General features: G+C 37.9%; 1 protein-coding gene across 2 annotated transcripts in view; it reads right to left on the bottom strand.

Annotated features, from left to right (window-relative positions):
* TXNRD1 (thioredoxin reductase 1) overlaps window positions 1-23,920 on the bottom strand; it is a 55,335-nt gene that overhangs the window by 6,181 nt on the left and 25,234 nt on the right. For both annotated transcript variants that reach the window (XM_063154330.1, XM_063154331.1), the window contains exons 2-12: window positions 16,673-16,798; window positions 13,530-13,602; window positions 13,294-13,413; window positions 12,351-12,493; window positions 12,106-12,221; window positions 10,534-10,759; window positions 8,390-8,482; window positions 6,600-6,676; window positions 4,837-4,993; window positions 2,701-2,808; window positions 1,238-1,333 (exon numbers count right to left, since the gene is read on the bottom strand). In XM_063154330.1, coding sequence (XP_063010400.1) covers window positions 1,238-1,333; window positions 2,701-2,808; window positions 4,837-4,993; window positions 6,600-6,676; window positions 8,390-8,482; window positions 10,534-10,759; window positions 12,106-12,221; window positions 12,351-12,493; window positions 13,294-13,413; window positions 13,530-13,602; window positions 16,673-16,765 — 1,302 coding nt within the window. In that variant the 5' untranslated portion in view covers window positions 16,766-16,798. The remainder of the gene's footprint in view (window positions 1-1,237; window positions 1,334-2,700; window positions 2,809-4,836; window positions 4,994-6,599; window positions 6,677-8,389; window positions 8,483-10,533; window positions 10,760-12,105; window positions 12,222-12,350; window positions 12,494-13,293; window positions 13,414-13,529; window positions 13,603-16,672; window positions 16,799-23,920) is intronic.

Raw genomic sequence — 23,920 nt, 5'->3', positions numbered from 1 at the left:
CTGAGATTTACCACAGGGTTTATTTAAATAAGAAAAGTTCTAATCAGGTAATAAGTAAAATGGAATTATCTTATTTTCCTTTAGAAATATTGACATATGTCAAAATAAAACCATAGCAATGAAACCAAGGCAATGAGAGATTTAAATAGTTACTGAACTATTATTTTTTTTCCAGGGTAACTTTCAACTCTACACCTAGATGTTTAAACACATTTCAAGTTTTCAAGACAAGGAATGAAAATAAATTAACGAAACACTTTAAATCACCATTAAATCTTTGCATTTTCTTAAGTGATTCTGGATTAGAGCATGGCTAAAGGCTCTAAAATACCTTCCACACTACTGCAAACTCCTCCAGAAAGAGGAGATGGACAGGTGTGCAAATTTTACAAAATGTTGACAAGATGCTTAGAAAGATGGCAGAAAGAAAAATCTGTATCTAAGAAAGATGAATATAAGTTAAGTTAGTTTTGTTTTTTCTCATAGGACAGATATGCTACCATCTTAACAGGAATATATTTTAATAGAATATTACTCTTCATAATAATTTATAATAATAAAATCAACTACAGTTTATTGAACAGATGATGATCATTCTAAGATGGCCACACCAATTCTTCTAACCAATTACTAGTTTTGCTTTTGCTTCAGCGGGTACTGTACATTTCCATGGCCAGGAAATTTGATCCTAGTCCAAGGATAATCCTGGTATTATCATCCTAAATGGGATTTGTGCAGGGAAGATACATTATCCTGTTAGAACAAGCTCAAGAATTTTATGAACACATGCGAATTTGGAGTGGTTACAAGTTGTGATAGTTTCTGAGAGACCTCAATTTCAGAGAGAAGAGTCTCCCAGTAGAGAATGTCCAAGTCTGGGGCAGAGAGAATAAACCAATAAAATTCCTAACCCTTTTTACATACATTGATTTGCTCTCCTCTCAAAGTTAATCAACAGTCTTAAAGATCTCTACTTCTTATTTTACATATATGGAAGAAGTATCATATACAAATAACAATGGCAGAATTTTGTATTTTACTGGGAATTGGTTTTGTATACACAGAAATATGCATCACTATAAATATTTATTACACTTCAAAAGGTAAGCAAATTTAAATTCATTTTAATTTGTTAAAAACAACCTATTTATAGCTCTTGTGTCATCAACAGTTTTATGATAAACATTTAGATATTGTTTTCCCAGGAAGGAAATAACTTATGTTAAGGATAACTTACATTATCTTGAGTATTGCAAATTATCTTTGCATAGCATTTGTTGTTATCTCTGGATGGTACAGTCCACTCCAGTGGCCAGAAATGACTATGGTACACCTAGAAATAAAACACAGGTTAAAAAAAGAGTCGTAAAATTTCCAAGGATAGAACATGATCTTCCAAAAGCTGCCCGATTATCCTAAATAATGAGCTATGTACACAGCATTTAGAACATCTGAAATTATGATGATACTCTTTTCCCTCAATGAATGCCAAAGACAGAAGTCTCTATAAACCAAGTACTAGTGACATCCAATATTTTAAAAATGAGAAGCCATAAGAATATTACACTTCCAGAATATTACACAGTTCACCGTGTTCTTATTAAATTACAAAATCACAAGTGACTCAATAATCTTATTGAGGCTTGCAAAAACCTTGCAAAAGCCAATAAGGTGACACAATAAAGAGGTCAGAATACATTAAATGAGGACTTAGCCAGAGCACAAATGCTTCTGTGTGCATATTTTAAAAAATAAAATACTTTCAAAATCAAAAGGGCATTTTCAAGAATAAACGGTCCAGTGTTTCACACATAACACCAAGAATTTCACTCAACAACAAAAATTTGCCTGGGTATATACAAACTTTGCAGGGAGAAAAGAGTCTAAGACTTTGCCCTGTGGTCAGGTTTACAGTATTTTTCACACAGCTATTTTGAGTTTTATTTACTTATTTTCCTCCACAGTTCAAATCGGAAAAAGTCAGCTAAGAGGGGGACAAGTTCTCAACTTCATGCACTACCACTTACCTGCTTATTTCTGTAAATAATGCTCCTCAGGTGATATTTGCAGGACATAAAAGTTCAGTTTATTGTGAGACTTCCTCCCCTCATGCTTTCTGTAATGTGGTCAATACAGCATTTTGGAAGAACAGCCTCAGACACTAAGTGCTTGTATTTGTCTAATTTCACTCCTGACCAGCAATCCCAGGGAATGAAAAGGGATTACTCACATGAGTATAATTAAGCACATACCTCTTTGTACAGTCAAAGGAAACAGGAAAATGAGCTAACACTTGGCTTTATAAAGTAAAAATCACTATGGTAAGAAATTTGCCGTGCTGTAGGTAGAAAAGCTCCACTTTGCCATTAAAACCAGTGCATTGTTTCCAGCATATACCCAGTTTAAAATTAACCTTTAGTATTTTCAGACACATGCAAACCCTTTTTTTATTTTTTTTTTAACCAAACATTCCACCTTTAAGCCTCCTTTTGCCAAAAATAGAACATACCTGCAATTAGAGCTATTGGAATTGAAGATTATTTTTATAACATGTCTAGGAACAGCCAAGGAAGACAAAACATGTACCTAGTCACCTCCTGTCCTTACATCAGAGCACAAAATGCTGTTTTAATTTACTCTTAATATTATTTTAAATTACAAATTGGAAAAATAAAACCCAGGTGAAATTAAGGCATTTACCTCAATGTTTTCCTCCCCAAATTTCTCCACTGCGGTCTCTTCAGAGTACCCACAGGCTCCATACTCCAAAGGAGTAAATACAGTAGTTGGAACATTCACATAGTCACACTGCATGGCATTCAAAACAAAATGAAAACCCACACAACATCAGTAATAAAATCAGCATACAGTAGTCTGAAATACAGCAAGAAAAGCTTGATTATTCACAATTCTGAAAGCTCTTTTTTTTTTTTAAATTGTCTTAAATTAAGGTACAGTTTTTTGTTTGTTCATTACAGAGGTGCTAATTAGAGCAAGAAAAAAAAAAAAAGACAGCTTAAAGCCACTCAAACATTAGTAGGCATTGATTAAATGGAAAAGGAAATTCAGTGCCCTATTTAACAAATATACCAGATCACAGGCCAAACTGGACATAAAAGTTGCCTGTTCAACCACTTCTAGGATGCATACTATTTTTAGTTGGAGATGCTGCAAGGGCACCACTACCATTCAAAACTCATTTTTCATCAGCTGTGGCCTAGGTGATGCTGAAAAACCAATGACATGTAGTACAACCATCTGGGGGGACAGTGAAAACTTGTCATTTCTCCCAGTTTTGTATCATCTCCAAACTTCCTGAGCATTGTTCTCAGCATCCAGATCCATTAGCTGTTAAACAGCACTGGAACCAAGCCCAAGCCTGTGGCACACCACCAGGGACTGGCCTTCAGCTGGTCTTTGGAATGCTGAGCCTTTAAGCTTGTCTGTTCAGCCAGTTTTCAACCCACCTCACTGCCCACTTACCCAGCCTGCAATTCATCCCTTTGTCCATGACAATGTTATGGAGGCAGTGTCAAAAGCTTTCACTAGACTCAAAATAAACAAACATACTCTGCTCTTCCCATATACACCAAATGAGTCATTCTGCTATAGCAGACTAGCAGGCCGGTCAGCTCTATTTCATGTCTAGCAATTTTATTTTCTACATATTTCAACTCTAATTAATTTCCTTTGTGACTGGGGATCAACTAAGGTGCTGACTACTGTTCTTGCCCCACCTATCCATAACACCTCATTATATTTCAATCACCTTCTCCAGATTTGTTACAAAGGTAGTATGAGCCACACTCCCATTTTTTTAAAGTAGTTACTCGTTTCTTGGATTCACTGAATAAGAATCCTTCCTTTGGCAGCATGGCAATTTTTGACAGACTTATCTAGCATAAAATGTAAATTAAGACATATCCATAGCATTGCAGCAATAAAAAAATTTGGCTTCTGCTACAGTTTCTTAAACCTTGTCTGGCTATTTCAATGACATCATGTGCACTGATTCAGGGTTCTGTTACTGCCAATGTAAAACAAACAACTCGATCATGCTCTAAATCTGGCTGATAGTTGAACTTGCTATGAATACAGCAGGCTCTGAAAGGGATAAACCTTTATGGTCATGCCATATGGTTATGAAGGTGAGACAAGTACCCATATCAGTGTAACAGTTCTTTAAAGACACTCTCCTTTCCTTCTGGTTTAAACATAAGGTGTAAATGAGTACTCACATTACTCCCATTTGAAAAACCATAACCTGGCTGAAACCCAGAACTGCACTAGTACAAAACATGAACACTGAATCCATTAATTCAACTACTCAGGTATAAACATGTGCTGAGTTACTGGTACATGTCATCTTCCTTTGTGTCCACATTCAACTACAATTGGGACTGCATATTACATTGAAAACATACAGATGAGAAACGAAAAAAAATCATTAAAATAAGACTGAAAATTAAGATCACAAACTCCTATTCCACTCTATTTAGGGACCGTAGGTAGGTTCAGCAAACTGCCTTTGAATTGGTGTTAAAGCATTTAACAGGATGGGAAAGATTGATGACTTTTAAGGAAGGCAGTAGAATTGAAAACAAGTTAAATGATCTCTGTTAATTTCATTATCATCGTACTTTGAGAGAAAACTAAACCCTCTTAATAGGAACAAAAGATACTACTGCTTAATCCACAAGGTATTAATTTCATCCTACACAATTAGCCAAACACATCTGCAGTAATATCTTTGCCAGGGGAAAATTAAAATGATCATCAAAGCTAATCCTTAAAATTCTACTGGGTTTTCCACAAGCAAGCAGACTGGTTCCTTACCTTAGTGGTTGTCCCAGCATAAAGCCTCTGAACTAACAACCTTCCTGCCTGGATTGCCACCGGTGTGAGTTCCAGCTTGTCCTGCAGGATATCTCCAACAGCATAGATATACGGAACATTTGTCTGCTCCTCATTATTGACAGGAATTTTTCCTGTTCTGCAATTGGAATTAACAAGAAAAAGATCCAAGTCTTCTGCTGTGAAGGCTGGAGGTGTAAATAACCTTGCAGGCCCCTTAGCTTTAAGAGAAAGACTTGTATGTGAAGTATGAAAAATTCATATTCATAAACTTACAGTCTCGGGCAGGAATATAAAATAGGGCAAATTTGACCAAAACTACAGGAATTCACACACTGGACAAGGAGGTAGCTTCAGAAGCTGCAATTCATCTCCTGAATCACTGAGGTGAAGCATAAACCTCTTCCTGAAAACCTACCACCAGCTGAACTGTGTACTGGCAACTTTCAGGAATGGCAGGAAGAGACATTTTCCCACTCCTTTTGTAGGACAAAACAATTTTTCCACTACTGAAATTTCAGTCCAGTGGCTGAAGCTTTTTATAGAAACTTATTTTTCAGGCTTCTACACAGAAACAAGTCAAGCTGGTACATACCCTACCTAAGGAACAGACAACAAGCTTTTTAGATGTAAGTGCACTGAGCTAATGGAAGTTTTTAATTATTAATATTTCCTACTTCATCAATAAATGAAATAGTGCAGTAATCACCCCAGGAAACACATGTAACAGGGAAACCTAATCAGACAGACACAGAAACACAGTTACTTGAGAAACCAGCAGCAATTCCCATATTAAAAATCCAACTTCCTCAATTTTGCACTCACTAAAAATTATACAGTTTATGCTAATATCTTTATAGTTCATTCTATTAAGCTAGTAATAGGTGTCCTGACATCAGAAAGATGTGTACTGTTCTACACACCAACATGGATCTGCCAATTTTGAGTGGACCAAAATTTCCACTTATTTGAAATATCACATTGTGCCCCTTGACAACATCAGTTGCTGCATTCATATATAAATACTCTGCATTGGTCAGGGTCATGGTCCCTTGTTTTCACTTCAAAGGGAAGATCTCTGAGGACCCACATTCCTGCAAGATGTTTTAGTTACCAATATTGAAAACGTTACTGATAGCTCCGCTCCCTGGTACAACAACCTCACTACATTTAACATCAAGTACTCTTCTATGGAAGACACAGATCGTATCCAAGGGTTGATTAAAGCCAAGAAATAAAACCCTCCAAAACCTAAAACACATCAAGAATTTCATGTGAGAGTTTAAGGAATGCTGCTTGAACCTTATCTTTCAAAATAACATATAGTAGCTTTTACATTAAAATTTGAACAAAACTCACTGCTCTAAAAGCCTGTATGAATGAACAGATTTTTGTTCCAAGAGGTGATAAAAGCAAGAAGATGAGAAAAAGAGAGTATAAGGAACAACAAGATCCTAGAAAACCCTGTGGCTGGAAGAAGCTAAGATGGACCTGTAAATCTAGAAAGAATGAAATAGACACTTTTTTCTCCCAGGAATTAGAAACTGACATTTCAGCAACAAAAAAGCAAATGTAGCAGTACCATGGGAGAAAATGCAGCTATCTGCTACATGTTCTCCCATCCAAGTGTACAGAAACAAAAAACAAATTTTTCCCCAAAGATTTGGGTGTCTCTGCACTACTACCATTGTGGCAGCACATGACACAAACTCAGCAGTGAGTGGTACACAGACTTCCGTCCTTACCTTTCATTGATATTCACTCCAACTTTGTCCAAACCAATTTTTCTTGTGCATGGATCTCGTCCAACTGCCAGCAGCATCTGCGAAACAGCAATGCACATGACTGATTTTTAGAAACCCAAAAGTGCATTTTCTTTGGCTATTATCTTCTGTATATACACTAGAGATTAGTATCTAAAGCTTGGTCACAGTAAGGTGAATACATTTGTTATCCATTGTACATTCACAGAGTTTATGACAAGCCATGTTACCACCATGACCTAACAATACCAGGTTTTAATGCTAATATTAAAAACAGGCAAACAGCATTCCCTTGAGGAATACTCCATGAATATTCTAAACCAATCAGTTAGGGACAGATTCTTTATTTCCTTACAGTTTTACACCAAGATATTATCCCGAATCCTTACCAGAGCAAGTGACCTCAAAATGCTCCATAAGGAAAGGGCTCTTTAAGAAAGAAACTCAGATGCTTAAGCAAATAAAAATATCATAAAATAATATTTTTTATCTGAAAATATAATTTACTTATATAGGCTCTCAGTCAACCACTCTCAAAGAATATTATTTTTTTAATATTATTTGTTTGAACATTTGTCAAGGCTGAAATCCCATCCTATCAACTCTGCTAGCTTAATAAATCGTGTTCCAACTTCTGCTATCACAAGGAAAATTGCTACATGCTTTGTAGTCTTGGACAACTGCCCGGATAACTAACAATGCTTTTCATATGACAACTAAGAACTGTCCTGGAGGAATCCCAAGATCTCCTTCAAGTCTTACAGATGATCAAACACACCACATCTTTAGAGCTGAAGGTCTTATAATGCAGCACACACAGCTCTCAGCTTCTGTGAGGAGTGACAGCATTTCAGTGACGATGTAGCAACAAGAAACCAGAAGTTTCGTTAATAAAAGGATGGAATTGATTTCCTTCCTAATAAGCTTTCACTATTATGGACTAGAAAAACCCCAGTATTACAATCCTGTAAAACAGCTCTGCTGTCATTGTTAAACTTTCTCACAGTATTGGCTCCCAGATGCACTGTGTGTCCTTTATAGGGGATGACTGATGCACTGTACAGCTAAACGAGGTCACTGGCACACAGTATTTGCAGTCTGAAGTCCCAGGCTGGCAAAGGCCTGTCTTTATGCATTCTGTGTGGTTCCAAATACTCTATTCACAATTTTTTTTTTCTCCTTTCAGCATCAAGGCCGATGAAAATGAGTGGAGTGAGGTGTGATGGAAACAGTCAATCAAACATACAATACCATGCCTGCACGCTACAATTTTACTGTCTTAAGTGTGTAACGACGTTTCCTGACTGACTTGCCACAGGGCATTTGCTGTGTTTGTGAAGATGTGTCAAGAACAGGTCTTGAGATGACATGTCATGCATTTGTTTAACTCCTGTACTGACCATTGTTTTGTGCTAACAACAAAACATGCCCTAATCACTATGAAAGCTATTATAAATCATTACTTATAATTTATTACAAATATCTCACAGGGAAAAAATCCTGCAACTGATTCCACAGGACCAAGCTCATCTACACCCCTAAGCTAAGAAATAGGTTTCAAAAGCATGCAAACTGATTTGCCAAGACAAAATAACCATTGATTTGGGGACTTTTATTTCCAGATTAATTACCTGCTGAGTGTGTGCAATTAGCATATTGTAATGACTAAAATAATTTTTAAAAATCTAATGTGTGGATAAAAACACCCCACAAAATATCAACATTTAATGCAAGACTATTTCACATGCTTCATGCATACAGACAGGACTCACAGTATTGCATTCCACTTCAATTATTTGATCCCCTGTTGTGGATTTGGCTGTAACTTTCAGTATTCCAGGAGTTCCTTCCTCAACCCGCTCAACCTACAACAATTTGGGGATTGGATAGGGTAAAAAAAAAAAGTTTCATATAAAAATATACCAATTTAAGATTTTCCACCAAATATCACTGAGAGAGTTTTAACCATGATCTAAAATAAGGCATTCTAAAAATTCTTTACATTTCTACTTGCATATTTTAATGTGGTTTTTTATGTCCCTACATTTATTTTTATGACCAAGAAAACAAAATGTCATTTCTGTTTTTAAAAGTGGTCTCATGGTTAAGTTCTTGTCCAAGTCCATCACATGACCTGGGGACATATGCCCTCATTCCTGTGGGGACAGAGGACACAAGTAGGAAGGAAACACCATCAGACATTTTCTCTAAGTGCTGGCATCATTCCCTCCACCCATGGGAAGCTACTGTCATAGAAAAGCCTCATCAGTACATACAACAGACATGTAAGTGTGCAACATTTAACATAATTCTGGGAAATTTTAGTGTTCATCCTACAGATGAAAAGGTACTTTTCAACAACACCCTTGTTCCTACTTCATGTTCAATATTTAGAGGCAGAAAGAGCAAAGTTTCTGATAAAGATTTTATTTCTGTCCATTATTTATATTTAGAAAAGCCAACTGTGCCATCCTACCAACCTTAAAGGATCACTGTGCTAAACTGCTCCTATTCAAAGGCAACATTATTTATAATAATTCAACTTCTACCTTCAAAAGTCCCAACAAAGGGTTTTAATAAGCACAACATAACTTGCATAACTTTGCATAACTTCAAACACAATGTCTGAAAGAGATGAGAAAACCTGCTAAAAACCTACCAAGCAACTTAAGCTGAAGGATATTCTCAATCAGAAACAGGGCCAAATATTTTATTCCCATTGAAATCAAAGACATATAATGACAGGACAGGGCAAAATACACAGAAGTGCATTTTGTGATGGTGGCGATGAACTGCTTATCACAGGATGCGTCTGGAGGAGCCTGTTTGCCATTTAGTTGAAATTATCTGCTTCTAAACACAGCTTCCTTCTTTCTCATTCCCCAATAGGGCTTACAAAAGGCCATGTCTGCAACAAAACCTAGATAATCATCCCTACTTTTCATACAGCATGGGATTTATGCAACAAAAACTTGCATAAAAACTAAGTTCCTGGAAAGATCCATTTTGTCTTCTTACAGCAACTCTCATTCTGTGAGAGACGCTCAGACTCGCAGTACCAACTGGCAAGAGCATTTTTAAAGCTGCTATTGATACTGCTAAGAACGGAAATGAACAGTCTTCACTGAATTTTAAACCCCAAAGTGTTAAACTCAGCAGCACACTGGTTTAACCCCAAATTGAAATTGCTTAACACATGATTTGCTATGTCTAAATAAGTAAGGACTATGGTGAATAAAACATAAAAAAAATACTATTAGCACCCTCTGAAGTCTTTGATAGGTCAATTTTCCATTGGAAAATTAGAAAAGCTCCAGAACTCCTAATTTGGTTTAAATTCGACCTGAATTTACCTACACACGTGCCTATAAATATATGTAAGTAGCTGCATGAGTACTCTTACTGAACTCAACAAAAATTGAGCAAGTATTTAAGGACTCTGCTAAGTAAATTATACAGATGATACTTCTAAAGACCATTTACTTTTCTGGATTGTCGACTAATCCTCAGCATATAAACAGAATTTGCTGAAAGAAAATTTGAAAATTGGCAATGAAAAATTGAATTGTTTTTGATGCACTGGGCCCTGATATTCGAGGAAATTATGTATCTCCTTAATTATGGGCCTGCAAGAAGAACCAGGATAAGCAGGTGTAACATTTTCTGTGTAACATAAACTAATCTAACTAATTCTGATAAAAACAGTGAATTTCATAATCTCATAAAATTTTCATATTAAGATTAATTAATTCAATTAATTAAGTTTCATGGAGTTGGTTTAAAACAAAAATTAACCCATTCTATGTCACAGCAGATACTGTAATGAAAGTTCAACTTTTGTATTAACTGAAATAATTTACATCTTAAAACACTATGATGGGTACATCCCAATCAATTGTAGTCACTTTGAGCCTACCTTGATTGGCACAAACTCCCTAATGAAGTTGACTCCATGTTCTTTCATATATTCACCAATTCTGTTTGCCAAGTCCTGGTCAAATCCTCTTAAGAGAATGGATCTCACCATTACAGTGACATCTAATCCAAGGCCTGCAAGAAATCCTGCACACTCTAAGGCAACATAGGAAGCTCCAACCACTAGGGTTCTCCCTGGACAGTAAGGCAGAGAGAAAAGGTCATCACTGGAAAAAAAAAAAAAAAAGGAATAAGGAAATTAGAGGCAGTCAGAAAAATGTAGTGTGCTTTATATTTATACAATTTTTTTTCTGTAAGAATAGAACTTTATTCCTTTCCCTGTTCACAAAAAACCCTGCCTAATTTTTTTGGAAGTTCATCTGGAATACAAAACCAGTGTATGACAGATGAAAAAGTTATATTTAGGAGTACACATACAAAAAAAAGGAGTATGAAAATTCTGAATCACCACAAAAATGTGGAGAGTTTTTTTTAACAGAAATTTAGGACAAATTGTTGAAAAAGGTAGGTGTTTATTTCCCCTCTAAATCTTGCTTTAAATATTTTGCAGCAAATTTAACTCCTGAGAACTAAAAGTGGAAGGGGTTCAGCTTTAAGATAAAATACCATCATCACTTTGAAGACTTATCATTTTGCTGAAGCATTATACACAGTGCCAGATATATACACAACAACAGTAACAGGCAAAGATAGAAGTATGAAATTATGGAAAACATGCTCCTTTGTCTGTTTATCATTTCTTTCAACTGCTTCATCAAGCTACATCAGTTCTACCACACTTTGGACCTAGGCTATAAAACTAGGGCTTCTCCACAGAGCCAGGACTCATGGAGGCACCATGTTTACACACTTAGTGTCTGACAGTACAATTCTGTGGATATTTCACTCTAAAATAAGTGTCCCTTTCTCAGCGTGATGTAATAAAATGTGATTATGCAATTAAAGGCTGTGGCATAGCTCCTACACCCCAAGGAACTCAATGAAGATTACACAGATAGCCTCAATCTGATAGTCGAACTCTGGGATTTCTCAGTCCTCCATCTTGAAGCTACTTTAAAGCACCACTTAACAGGCTGTATTATCTGTCATCTTTAATTTCATTACCACTTATTAAAAGAGAAGCACACCACTTGGTGTTTTGGTTTCAGAGGAATTGTGCCACTTATTTATTTCACTGCTATAGGTTTGCCAGCCTGTAATTCCAACCTCTGTTTCTACAGCAAATAACTTAAAAGATACTCTGATATGAAAACACATTTAATCTTCATATAACATTTTTGCTTGGCATTAGCAATTAACCAGACACTCAAAATCAGTTTTTCCCAAAACTAAATTATCTTCACTGAGTAGCTGGGAAAAAAATGGTGCTGAATTTCAAGACTGCCCCAATGCATGAGGACAGATTCCTACCAACTTCATAACATCAGCACCTATGCTATTCCCACTTTCCCTAATATCTAAGTACAGAGTTTTCTTTCAAGTAGACTGTGCTTCTCAGTATGGGGAAATATTTACACACAAGGAATGACTTTGTATTCCTCCCTGTTTTTACCTGGTAATGCAATTTTCTTTGTCTCCAGGTATACCCAGGTAGCGTGGTCGTTCACCAGTGGCAATGATAAATGTCTCAGCTGTGTACAGCTTCTCAACTCCCTTTTTATTCGTTGCCTGCATACAAAGTATTGGTGCAAAGTGAGCGTTTTACAGTCCCACCACAGGAAAAATTATTTTATTTGAGAAGTATCTCTATTCAGACAGTACTACAGGAAGACACAGCAAAGAATGACTATGATGTACCTTAATTGTGTGTGGCCCGACAAATTCTCCATATGCATTCTCATATGTGACCTTCTTGTCTCTCAGGGCAACCCGATAGCCCCAGTTCAGTGAACCAATGTAATTCTGAACAGATTCTGTCATGGTCATCCAGTTGTGTTTGACTGTCAGCAACAAAAGAGGAAGGTTCACCTTTTAGTCTGAGTTTTTCTTTTTCCACAGCAAAATTGCTATTCTCAAAGAGATTATTTTCATGACCCAGTCTTCCTGAGTTTGTCTTACTTCTGTTTTATTTCAGGGTAAAGCTACTGAAATTCAAAGAATTACATTGGCACGGATAACATGAGAGGTCACAGTGCAATAGGTCTGACTTAAAACATTGAAAATTAAGACTTACTGAATTATTGACAGTTTTATATTGACAAATATATATTTACAGCTGTAAGAGGTGACATTGCTCAACAAATGAAGACAATGCATGTCTGAGAGGTGCCTCTGCATGCTTCCAAAAACAGGACTGCAGCCTAAATAAATCATAATCCCATAACCATGCACAGAGATAATAAAAAGTAAAATCCATCTTCTTACACAGTAGTGATAGACACTTAGGGAAAGGAAATCCTTGCTTGTAACTATAAGAAGTTTATGTCAGTCAACATTCTGGTGTATTCCCTTAGATGTTTTGGTACATTCAGAAATGGAAGAGCACCTTACTGGTTTTTTTCATACAACAGTCTCATCAATCACTAACATGATCAGGAGCTATTAACAAACATAGAAAACATGGAAGCAATAGGCCCCATGGCTTTAGACTTGAAAAGCACTTCAATTTATGTGTAAGCTCTCCAAAGTTACCTCACATTGTTAAAGCCAACATATGCTGCAGTGCAACGTGTTCCTGATTATGAAGCACCTCAGGATTTTCAGTGCAAATGACAAAACTGGAAAAAGTGTCCTTCTTTACCTTCTTCTGTAAACTGCCACCCAAATTTGCGTGAATCTTGCAAGGCTTGTCCCAGTAAAGCTGCCTGGTGCATCAATTTTTTAGGTATACAGCCCACGTTTACACATGTTCCTCCAAGACCTGAAAGAAAGGAAGAGAATGTGGTTTTCACATCAGTGTAGTAGATTTCAAACATGAAAATAAGAGTCTCTGAGCAAAGCTCCTTTATAACAGGATTGCAATGAAGAGAAATTTACCCCACGAGCTTCCCTGAGGTGTAGGCACGACAAAGTCCAGCACCATCACTTTCTTTTCATATTTGGCAGCCTCCTGCAAAACCAATTAAATAAGACACATTTCTAAATATGAGAAGTTAAACTTGAAACAGACAATAACATCATGCATTGCTGAAAAGCTTTGTGACTTTTAATTAAGTAACAGTGAATGATTTGCAAGGGAGCAGACAGTCATTAATCTTCTGAATTCACCTGTGCATTCAGTAGGAAAAAGAAGCTGAAAGGCAAAAAAAGGCATTCATCCTACTACAAAACAACACGGCACCAGCTGATACGCAGGAGATTCTGTGAGTCCAACCTCCTCTTCACTCCTCCTTCTTGTCACTTTGTTCAGACTATTTCCCAACATACCCATTTACTTTTAACCTACTTAACAGATTCCTAATTAATCCAGTTTTCCCTTCAAAGATGGTTTCTCCAGCATTTGTTTGAAAACACATCATAAAATGACACAACCAGTCATATGGCCAAGCATGACAGCCTTAATGACTCTATGATCCTATATTCCCCCTAAGTTTCACTAGCAAATCTACAATTAATGCCTGTAAATGATACTGAGAACTATCCCACAAGATGAAGCAAAATAATTTTGCTACTTGCAGTAGTCACAACTATGCTGGCATCATATCATAAATTCTTAGACATGTGAGCAGTAACAACTACATGAGCAGGCCTTGGGTTTGGTTTAGGAGGAGCTGGACAGCTTTCAGCATTCTGTTACCGGTAATACTTGTTAATCCAAAATTTGACAATCAGAATTTCAATTTTAAATGAATCTTACTTCATGCAAAATGCAAATCACGCTACAAATAACACAGGCTGTAGACACTTTCAGAAAATATTGCTGTACTGGATTTCCACTTTCAATGAAGATCTAGTCTGGCCAAGAAGCTAATTCCTATCCATTAGCAGCACCTCTGAGAAAGTTCCTCAGAAAGGCACTTAGGGACTGAGACGCGTCATTAAAGCTCCTTTATGACGACAACTCTTAAGCACTGCTCCAAAGAGCCTTAACCAGGGTTAGCTAAGCAGAATGCATGGATTCCCAAGCTTCCTTTTAGCTACATGCTCACATAACACAACACAGCATTGCATCGCCACCTTGGTGGAGATCATACACAGATATAACCATTTCTGAGTGGGCTGAGTGATCTGCCCACAGCCACAAACCAGCCCTGTAGGCTCTCAAACCTTTCAGGGCTCAGTGCAGTGCTGCGGGAATGCAGCAAGGCTGCTTAGGGAGCTATTCTGTGTGAGCTGAGAGGAGGGGCCTTGCACCATTCTGAGTCTGTAGCTGAGTTGTACCAAGTCAGCCTGACAGTGTTTGCATTCCCTGTGAAGAATGGCCTCCAAAGGAACAAGATCTGGGCACAATGTAGAGAGGGAGATGTGCACACAAAGGTGCAGGTTTCAGAGTGAAAACACACATCTAATCAGTCTGGGTAAACTGCTGCAAACCTGAGTGCAGGTATCTGGAACTTTGTATGAGAGCTGTGTAGCTGGGTTTTTTTCCTGTTTTGGTTTGGTTATTTTAAAGCACTGTCAGTGAATTATTTTTTTAAAAATTGAACAATCTAAGTAAAAGTCTGAAGTATATGTGTGTAAAACAGTTTCACTTCAACTTTATTAAACTGATTAGAAATACATACATTACTACTGATAGGGATGTTGACTTCATTGATCTACCATCTTCTGTTCTACTAAACAATCAGCTGAGAACACTGAGAATCAATATACTTCACATACTGAGTTGAAGGAATTAGGCAATTTATTTTCCTACTGCACACTTTTTCTATTCTACAACTGAAAAATGATGCAATAAACATCACTGTGTCAGTTAGTCTTCTTATAGAAATTTCAACTGCTGGCTTCTTATTACTGCAAACTCTTTTGCAATACTGCAAACTCTATTTTACTCTTGTTAATCTCTCCTGACCCAGAACATCTCCATCCTCTGAAAATCAGGACTTGCTTCTCTTTGTGGTTCTTAGAACTTTCATAGATCTTTCCTTCAGTCCTCAATCCTACACCATGACAACTGTGCCCCTATCATAGGAAAGCAGTAACCTATGAAAATAGATGGATCTACAATCCATCACTCAGCCATGCATATTTCCATTATAACAGAAGTATTTCTAAGGGACCAGGGTTCACTGTGAATTCAACACTATTCTGAAATATTTTCTCCTTATTTTCTTTCACTGTGCATGACCTCCTCCACTTCTCAAGAACAAAAGAAATGTTCCCAAATGGAGGAATAATCCAGCTCCAGGTCTTGAACAACAAAGTAATTTTATTCACAGGAATGCTCAATTCACTTCTAAATAGCTAATCCTACCATAGACAGAAGAAACACAATGTGCCTGACTACTGATGTAAAGGAGAGTTGCTAACTTACACTAAATTTCTTCAAGTTTAGAATATTTGGGATTATGACAGCTCTAACAGCTGGTGTATTTTGTACCAGCTTTTTAAAATTTTATTTAATTCTAGATATGCTTCTAATAGCAATTTCCTAACAAAACTCCATAATTCATCTGGCTACAGGAAGGAAACACCAGACCCTGGAAAGGAAGGGTGAGACCATAGCTCAAGTATAGGCAAAATCTCAATTTATGCAACTATGTAAGCTCAAAAATCACAGAATCTCCCCCATTGCCAAGAATTAAAACAAGATACACAACTATGTCTGAAAAGATACTACTTCTATACAAAAGTAGATACCTACTGATGGTAATTTTGAATAGAACCTTTTCATTGTTGAGTCGAGTTTAAATTCAACTACTAAAACACTATTAAGATATTTACTTGCTGTTTTCCAGCAGCATCATCTCCCATAAATGGGGACCAAGTTTAATTCTAGTAAGGAGTTTTAGGGAATATTAAGGAGTATACCATGTTTTCCATCTTCAGAACATAAAGAAAAGAATATTGAATAATTGGCACTAACCCAAATGGTGAAAAAGTGAAATAGTGAAAGAAATTTCACCGATCAAACAAAAATGTTATGCCCCTACAGTGTTAAAGATACCAAATCCAAGACACTGGGGATGTCACCCATCTACTTACAAGGAAAGTATAAATGTGTATTTTCCTCCTCATACCTTGGCAGCTGCCAGACCTCCTGAGCCTCCACCGATGACAATGAGATCATAGTCATAGGAATCTGGCACTGGCATAAACCCATTCACTTCCATTGTCTTCCGAGGATTTTCTTCTTCCTTATGTGCCTGAACAGAAAAAACAAAAAGTATTAGGGAATATTGAAACATTACCTACAGTAGTCATAAATTAGTATTTTCAGTTTCAAATAATGTGATAAGAGAACATAATTGCATCATAATTTTCTGAGCTCTGCTTTTAATTAGCTTTCAAATTCATCTTTCTAATCCATCTATGAATAGCTCTATACCTGTCAGATACTGAACTATATATTTTCCTGTTCATTGGAGCACTTGGGCTTCCTTGCAGAACTTAGTTTCCCACAACAATGCAACCCTAGAGCCTGCTCATACTGTATACCACAATACATAAGTGCTGACACAAGCATTCGATTAATTTATTTTATTCTTTTCATCTGCCCTGGACTTCCCTAATTAGTGTTTTTCTCCTCCTCATGCGTATGTAGGAAAATACAACAATCCTGTGCAGCACTGTACTAATCCTCAATAATTACCAGCCTTACTAACTGAATGAACAGAACTGAATGAAGAAAACCATGTCTGAAATCTGTATTTTTGTAATAGGCCAGTGTTTATCATCTCTTTGGTTTAGCACAACTTTTGCATTAAATGGATTAAGTGTGACCACTATGGTTTCACAAAAGACTTATTTTTTAATCACAGAAATCACTACCACAGAAAAACTACCCATTAGTCCTAAAATGCATTTTGGCAGTTTATGCCACAAACAAGGCACTCTCTTCATATACACTTTCTAAAATGAGCCTTCATACTTCATTTGTGAAACTCCAATTTATTAGGGCTTCAGACCTTCAAGCCTTTGGAGTTCTGGCAAAATTCTCAATGCCTCTCAAACTGCAGGACAAGACCTGGAGTGAGTAAAAATCAGATTCCTTAGCTGATGTAAATCAGTGAGTGTCGGGAGTTTAGTTCAAGCATGGCTTAAAGAAAAGGCCATGAAGGCATACAATTGAGAGAAAAGTAAAAGGTAGTTGCAAAGCAGTTCCCAGCCTGACTTCTATAAACAATTAGACTCTTTCAGGCATCATTGTATAAACAATAAAGTTCTCAGGCAGTCTTCCCATAACAAGTGTAACACTCTCTCTGGGAAAAGATGGCACCCTGAGAACAGATGTGGAAGTTTTGAGAACCGTTCATATCACAGTGAGAACACTGGTTTTGTTTTGTGTAAACAATCAACGGTGTAGTAAAACAAAAGGTGTGGTTAGAGTTTTCTCTGTTAGCCTATCATAAACCTGTATTTTGGAATATGCATGAAGTTCGTTAACACTATTATTTAAGCTGACTGATCGATCAATAAATCGAGTTCGATGCATCACAGGATGGTCGTTCTCCCCTCACTTCGACAAATGGTGACCACCCGGACGTGATAGCGGACACGACGATCGCGACCACCACGGGGATTGCGAACACCACGAGAAGTGAGGACTGGTTCAGGCTCCGAAGCAGTGGGAGCGGCAAATAAGCACGAAACCAAAGCGGAGGAAAAAAAAGCCGCCGATACGCGCCGTGCCCTGGCGACCATATAGATGGGACCAGCTGATACGTGTGGCCGATGCCTGGAAATCGCTGCTAGGTAAAAGTGCGCACTTAAAAGAGGTATGGAAAGGCAAGCCACATATGAACTTTTTATTACGTTTTTGCAAAAAAGGCAAATTAAGGGAATAGACTTACGGAAGGAATTGCAAGGTCTTTTGGCTTATGGTCTGGAATGGGGAGTCTTCGTGAATCCCCACACAGTTTACGAGTTAACGGAATTGCGTGAATTCGGTGATTTATTGTCAGAGGCTGCTTTAGAGAGTGGTAAAACTGCCAAGAAGCTAGGTAAGCCATGGCGAGTGATATATGGTGGACTGTTTTACTATCTCTCTGAGTGCAAGACAGTGGCCGCGGCTCGTGGAGCTTGCGGGGCTGTGCTACTCCGAACTCGGCACGGGCGCTCCGCCATGGCGAGCAGCCGCGGCGAGCGACGCGGGAGCGGAGGCAGCGGCGGGGAGAGCCGAGCCGCCGCCGCGGGAGCCGAGGCGCGCCGCCCCGGGAGAGAGCGAAGCCGCTGCGGGGGGAGCCGCCACGGGTGCAGCGGTGGCTGCAGCGGAGTCAGCCCGCCGGTGACTAAACAAAGAGCCCAGCGCAGCGGGGGGGTTTCGCCCGCTCCGACACACGCGCCGCGGGACTGGAGCGCTTTTTGCAGCGGGAGCGTTTCTCCCTCCCCCCACAGCCGGCAAAAGCTTCAGTTTAAGACCTAACAGCCTAATGGATGCCTCGGTCTAGGACCTAACAGCCTAATGGATGTAACTTTTGTCAGCAAAAGGAAAAGATCCCTGTTGAAATTAAGAAACAAGTGATGGTAAACAAGGAAAGTTAAAGGCACTTTTGTTCTTCCTGGCAGAGACTATGAAACAGGAATCAGCGTACTGTATGCATGGGTCAAATTTCGGCCGATTTGGCTCGGCATTGGTTATGCTGTCTTGAAATCACCTGCATTAACGTAGACTTTAACATCAGAAGCCCAGATGGTTCAGTCAGTGGAACATCAGACTCTAAAATTATATTTTGAAAAGTTTAAAAATGTTGGGATGTGTTGGATTGATTGTATGAGTGAGATTGTATGAGTGTGCTTTTTGGTATAAACGCTGCAGCAGAAACGTGAGAAAGGTTGTTTTGATTTAGTGTTTTGGAGTCAGGCCTGTGGGTGAGTGATAGTGAATGCTATATTTTATGTTTATAGTAAGTTATCTGTTATTAAGTAGTTTAAGTTATTTATTAAGTGCCGTTCTATTAAGGTTAAGTTTGTTAAGTTTATTTTCTGTTAAGTTTGATCTTACATTATTTACAAATAAGTCTGTTATTTAAAGTCAGTTAAGTTTTGTTATAGTTAAGTTTTATTAGAATTAAGAGATTTTACATGTAAGTTCTGTTGATTTAAAAATCTATTAAGTTTAAGTAAAGATAAGTTTAAGTAATGTTAAGATCTATTAAGTTTAAATATTTTAAGTTTAAGTATTTTAAGTATAAGTGCTATTAAGTTTAAGTGATGTTAGATAGATTTATGCTTTTACGATAGGCGTTTATTTTATGGCTTGTGTGCAAAGTGTTGTTGTGAACTTCAGAGAAACCTTGCTAGCTGAAAATACTATTTAATTATTAGAACTGCCTATTCTTATGTTGCAAAGAGTGTAACACAGCTAGCCCATAGAATTTTGAAGCCAGTTAAGTTCTGTTAATTTACAAATAAGTCTGCTAAGTTAAATATTTTAAGTGCTTTAAGTGTATACTATTTTCTCACCACTCCAAGTCAACAAAGGACTGAGAATCGCCCAGCTGATGCCATTTCAGCCAAATGACTAAAGGATTACAGACTGTAAAACTGATTTTGAACTTTTCTGAGAGGCCCGGGGAAGGGGTGGATGTGAAAATCTCAAGGACAAAAAAGATTGTTTTCAGACTTGCCGTTCACCTCCTCTCCAGGTTCGCATGAATGAAAACAGCTAACAGCTTTCTTTTCTTAGTCCAATTACCATCTACCTTGCAATGCCTGATAAGGCCGGACATTGTGGCTCAGCTGGGGGTGCGTTTAACCCTTTGGGATAAAACGCCGTTGCCGGAGGACCAGAGAACTGATTGACATTATTGAATCATTATCATCTTTCCATATAAAAGGACCGGCAAAAGAGAACTGTCTTGAATGTCACAGCCCCAATTGTGCTGCTTGGGTTGCACTGTGTTGTGGGAGTCGTGACAAGACCTTTTGGGTGGATCAGTTGTCACTTTTTCATTTATGGTGTAATACCTGTAATTATGAACATAACTGGGAACATAATTGGGAGTGGGCACTACGGAATGAAACAGGACTAAACACTGCCTCAGCTTTAGATCTTTATGAATCGCATGAGCAGAAAATCTTGGCTTATTATCGGTGGGAGGTACAGTGTATTTTGAAAAGGATTAAAGCTCAAAGTGCATCATATATAACCTCTGTAAGGTGTAAAAAACTGGTGCCTTTAACACAACATTCCGTTGTAGAGCCTATAAAAGGAGATCCCAATCAGGCATTAGATAACTGCATTAGAAGGTTACAAAGGTGTGGTCTTCAGGTCTCAGGAACAGTAAGGTTAAAAACAGTTATAAGAAAAAGAAGGTCAAAGTAAAAACAGAAAAGTGAGGTTTACTTTTATTATATTACTTGGTGTAGTGGTAGCTGAGGAATTAAAGGTAACACATTTTAGTCAACCTAGAGATAATGTATGGATAACACTTGCTAGGCAGATTAATCAGACATCGCTTTGTCTCAGCATTGGAGAAGTTACTAACCCCTTTCGAACATGTTTGGTAGGACTTCCAGTATGGTCTCCTCAAGAATTCTGCAGTTTTATTAATAACCGTGCCTTATGTATGCGCAGTATGGTAAATATCAAATTGCCTAAAGGGTATACTGCCAGTCAAAGTGACGGCTACCGCCAATGCCTGTTAATTCAATCACTTAATATTCCTTTGCATTCTCCACCTGAGGAGTTGGAGCTTTTCGGAAGTGCAAATGCTAGCATGACCAGCACTTCCGACGGTGGTAGTTTAGCTTTGATTATTCTAATCCTCAAAAGATGAATCAACATAAACAAACATGGGCTACTCTGGATTCAGCTCTAAAGCCAAACATAGTGTATAAACAACTCTACAATCATTGTAAAGGCTCTAGCATCATAACACCTAAGAAATTACCTACGGGTATATTTCTAATTTGCGGAGATAGAGCCTGGAATGGTATACCTGCCCAGTCTCAGGGTGGACCTTGTTATTTAGGCAAGTTATCTTTATTCCACCCTAATATATCTGTGCTAATGCAATTAAGCCATAAGATAAGCAGGCAAAAACGTAGCTTACATAATTTAGACTGTAGTCAAATAGGAGATCCGTGGTTCTGGAGTAAATTTAAGCAAGTGATGGTTTCAGCTTTCCTACCATGGGGTGCTGCCAGCAAAGCATTGACTCTAGCAAAACAAATAGGGTGTTGGGCTAAGGGTGAACTGAATAAAACTTCACAGATATTAGATATGTTAACTTCAGATGTACAGAGTGTTAATCACGCTGTTCTGCAAAATAGAGCTGCCATAGAATTTCTTACTATTAGCACAAGGCCATGGGTGTGAGGAGTTTGAAGGGATGTGTTGCATGAACTTATCTGATCATTCTGTATCTATTCATGCTAAGTTAAAAGAGCTACGGCTAGGATTCAACAAACTTAAGGAAGAAGAAAGATTAAGTATTGATGAGTAGCTTAAAAGTTTCAGATTGAGACTATGGCTAAGAAACCTTGTAATATATGCTATAGGGATATTAAGGGTACTCTTATTGCTTTTACTTTTATTACCTTGTTTCTGTAGCTGTATTCAAAAGATGGTTAGTAGGACGATAGAGAAAACCTGGCAAACTAAACTCCTTTCTCTTAAAGAAAAAAAAGCGGGGGAAATGTCGGGAGTTTAGTTCAAGCATGGCTTAAAGAAAAGGCCATGAAGGCATACAATTGAGAGAAAAGTAAAAGGTAGTTGCAAAGCAGTTCCAAAGCAGTTCCCAGCCTGACTTCTATAAACAATTAGACTCTTTCAGGCATCATTGTATAAACAATAAAGTTCTCAGGCAGTCTTCCCATAACAAGTGTAACACTCTCTCTGGGAAAAGATGGCACCCTGAGAACAGATGTGGAAGTTTTGAGAACCGTTCATATCACAGTGAGAACACTGGTTTTGTTTTGTGTAAACAATCAACGGTGTAGTAAAACAAAAGGTGTGGTTAGAGTTTTCTCTGTTAGCCTATCATAAACCTGTATTTTGGAATATGCATGAAGTTCGTTAACACTATTATTTAAGCTGACTGATCGATCAATAAATCGAGTTCGATGCATCACAGGATGGTCGTTCTCCCCTCACTTCAACAAGTGAGCATCAACTAAAGTAATGAAAAAACTTTTAATACCCAACACATCAACTAAGAAACCCATACTTTGCCACTTTACAAATATGTGTTTATGTCCGTCTAGCTTGGTAGGACTTGTTTCGGTACTACTGGAATAGTTGTGGTAAATCAAAGGAAAGATGAGAGCCCAAAAAGTTTCCCTTGTCTTTTCATCCTGATTTTGTTTTGCATTAAACAGCCCTTTGTACTCAACCCATTCTACTGTTGCCTCCTCAGAGGTTATTCCCTCTCCATCGCCCTCCTCTGAGGTTTGATTAGTCCCTCTCTATAACTTGGTCTGCTCTACTGACTGCTGCCAGTGCAGCCATCCCACTGACAAAAATCCCCTCGTGCTTAGATGAATTACACAGCAATGCCAGGAGAAATTCAGGCTGCATATCTGTCTGCGAAGTTAGATTGTAGTAGTATTTCATAACCCCAGGCAGCATGTTAACAGTAGACACAAAACCTAGAAAACACCTGAGACCACTGTGAAAACATCCAAAAATACCTCATTCTCCTTCCTCTTTTCCTCCTGCTCCACCACCCCGCCACTGAACCTACTTTGCGCTTGATTCCCTTTTTTCTGTTTCGCTAACACTGCCATTAGCCAGGATCAAACTTCCTACCACAATAAGAGCAGAGGGGCATGTATTATACTGTGATATGCAGCTTCACTTCATTTGTATTTAGAGATATAAAATCAGAGAAAGGGTGCCTTTTCAAAGCACACCTTGCTAGCTTAGTGGAAACAGGACAGTGTGACACATAAGGGGAGACTAACTCCCCCACAGTCATCAGACCCAGCTACCAAGAATGGTATCTTGATGATGAACAGAAGGAAACCACACCAACTACTCATTTGCTTAGATCACTACTTTCATCATGCTACTTTTTTTTTCTCCTTTTAAAAATGCTTTGTTTTCACATGGATTGTGAAATTTCAGCTTTTATTTCCTACTGTTTGGTTCATTTCTCATTAATTCTTCATAATAGCTCTTCACGAAAACATATTAAAAGCTTAGATTAGACAAAGTAGATTACAAGCTTCCTCTCTTCCTCCCAAACCCTGCTCCAAAGCAGCCAGGCTCTTGACAAGCTCCACATCCCATTTACTGGGGGAACTTCTTCATGCCATGATCCTATCCTGAGAACAGATCATCTCTACTGAAGAGTAGAGATGAACTGTCTACTCTCTCACCC

The sequence above is a fragment of the Melospiza melodia genome, chromosome 4 (genome assembly GCF_035770615.1).
Source record: "Melospiza melodia melodia isolate bMelMel2 chromosome 4, bMelMel2.pri, whole genome shotgun sequence".
Taxonomy (NCBI): Eukaryota; Metazoa; Chordata; class Aves; order Passeriformes; family Passerellidae; genus Melospiza; species Melospiza melodia.
Note: the sequence above shows the minus strand (reverse complement) of the source record. Positions and strands in the feature narration are given on the sequence as shown.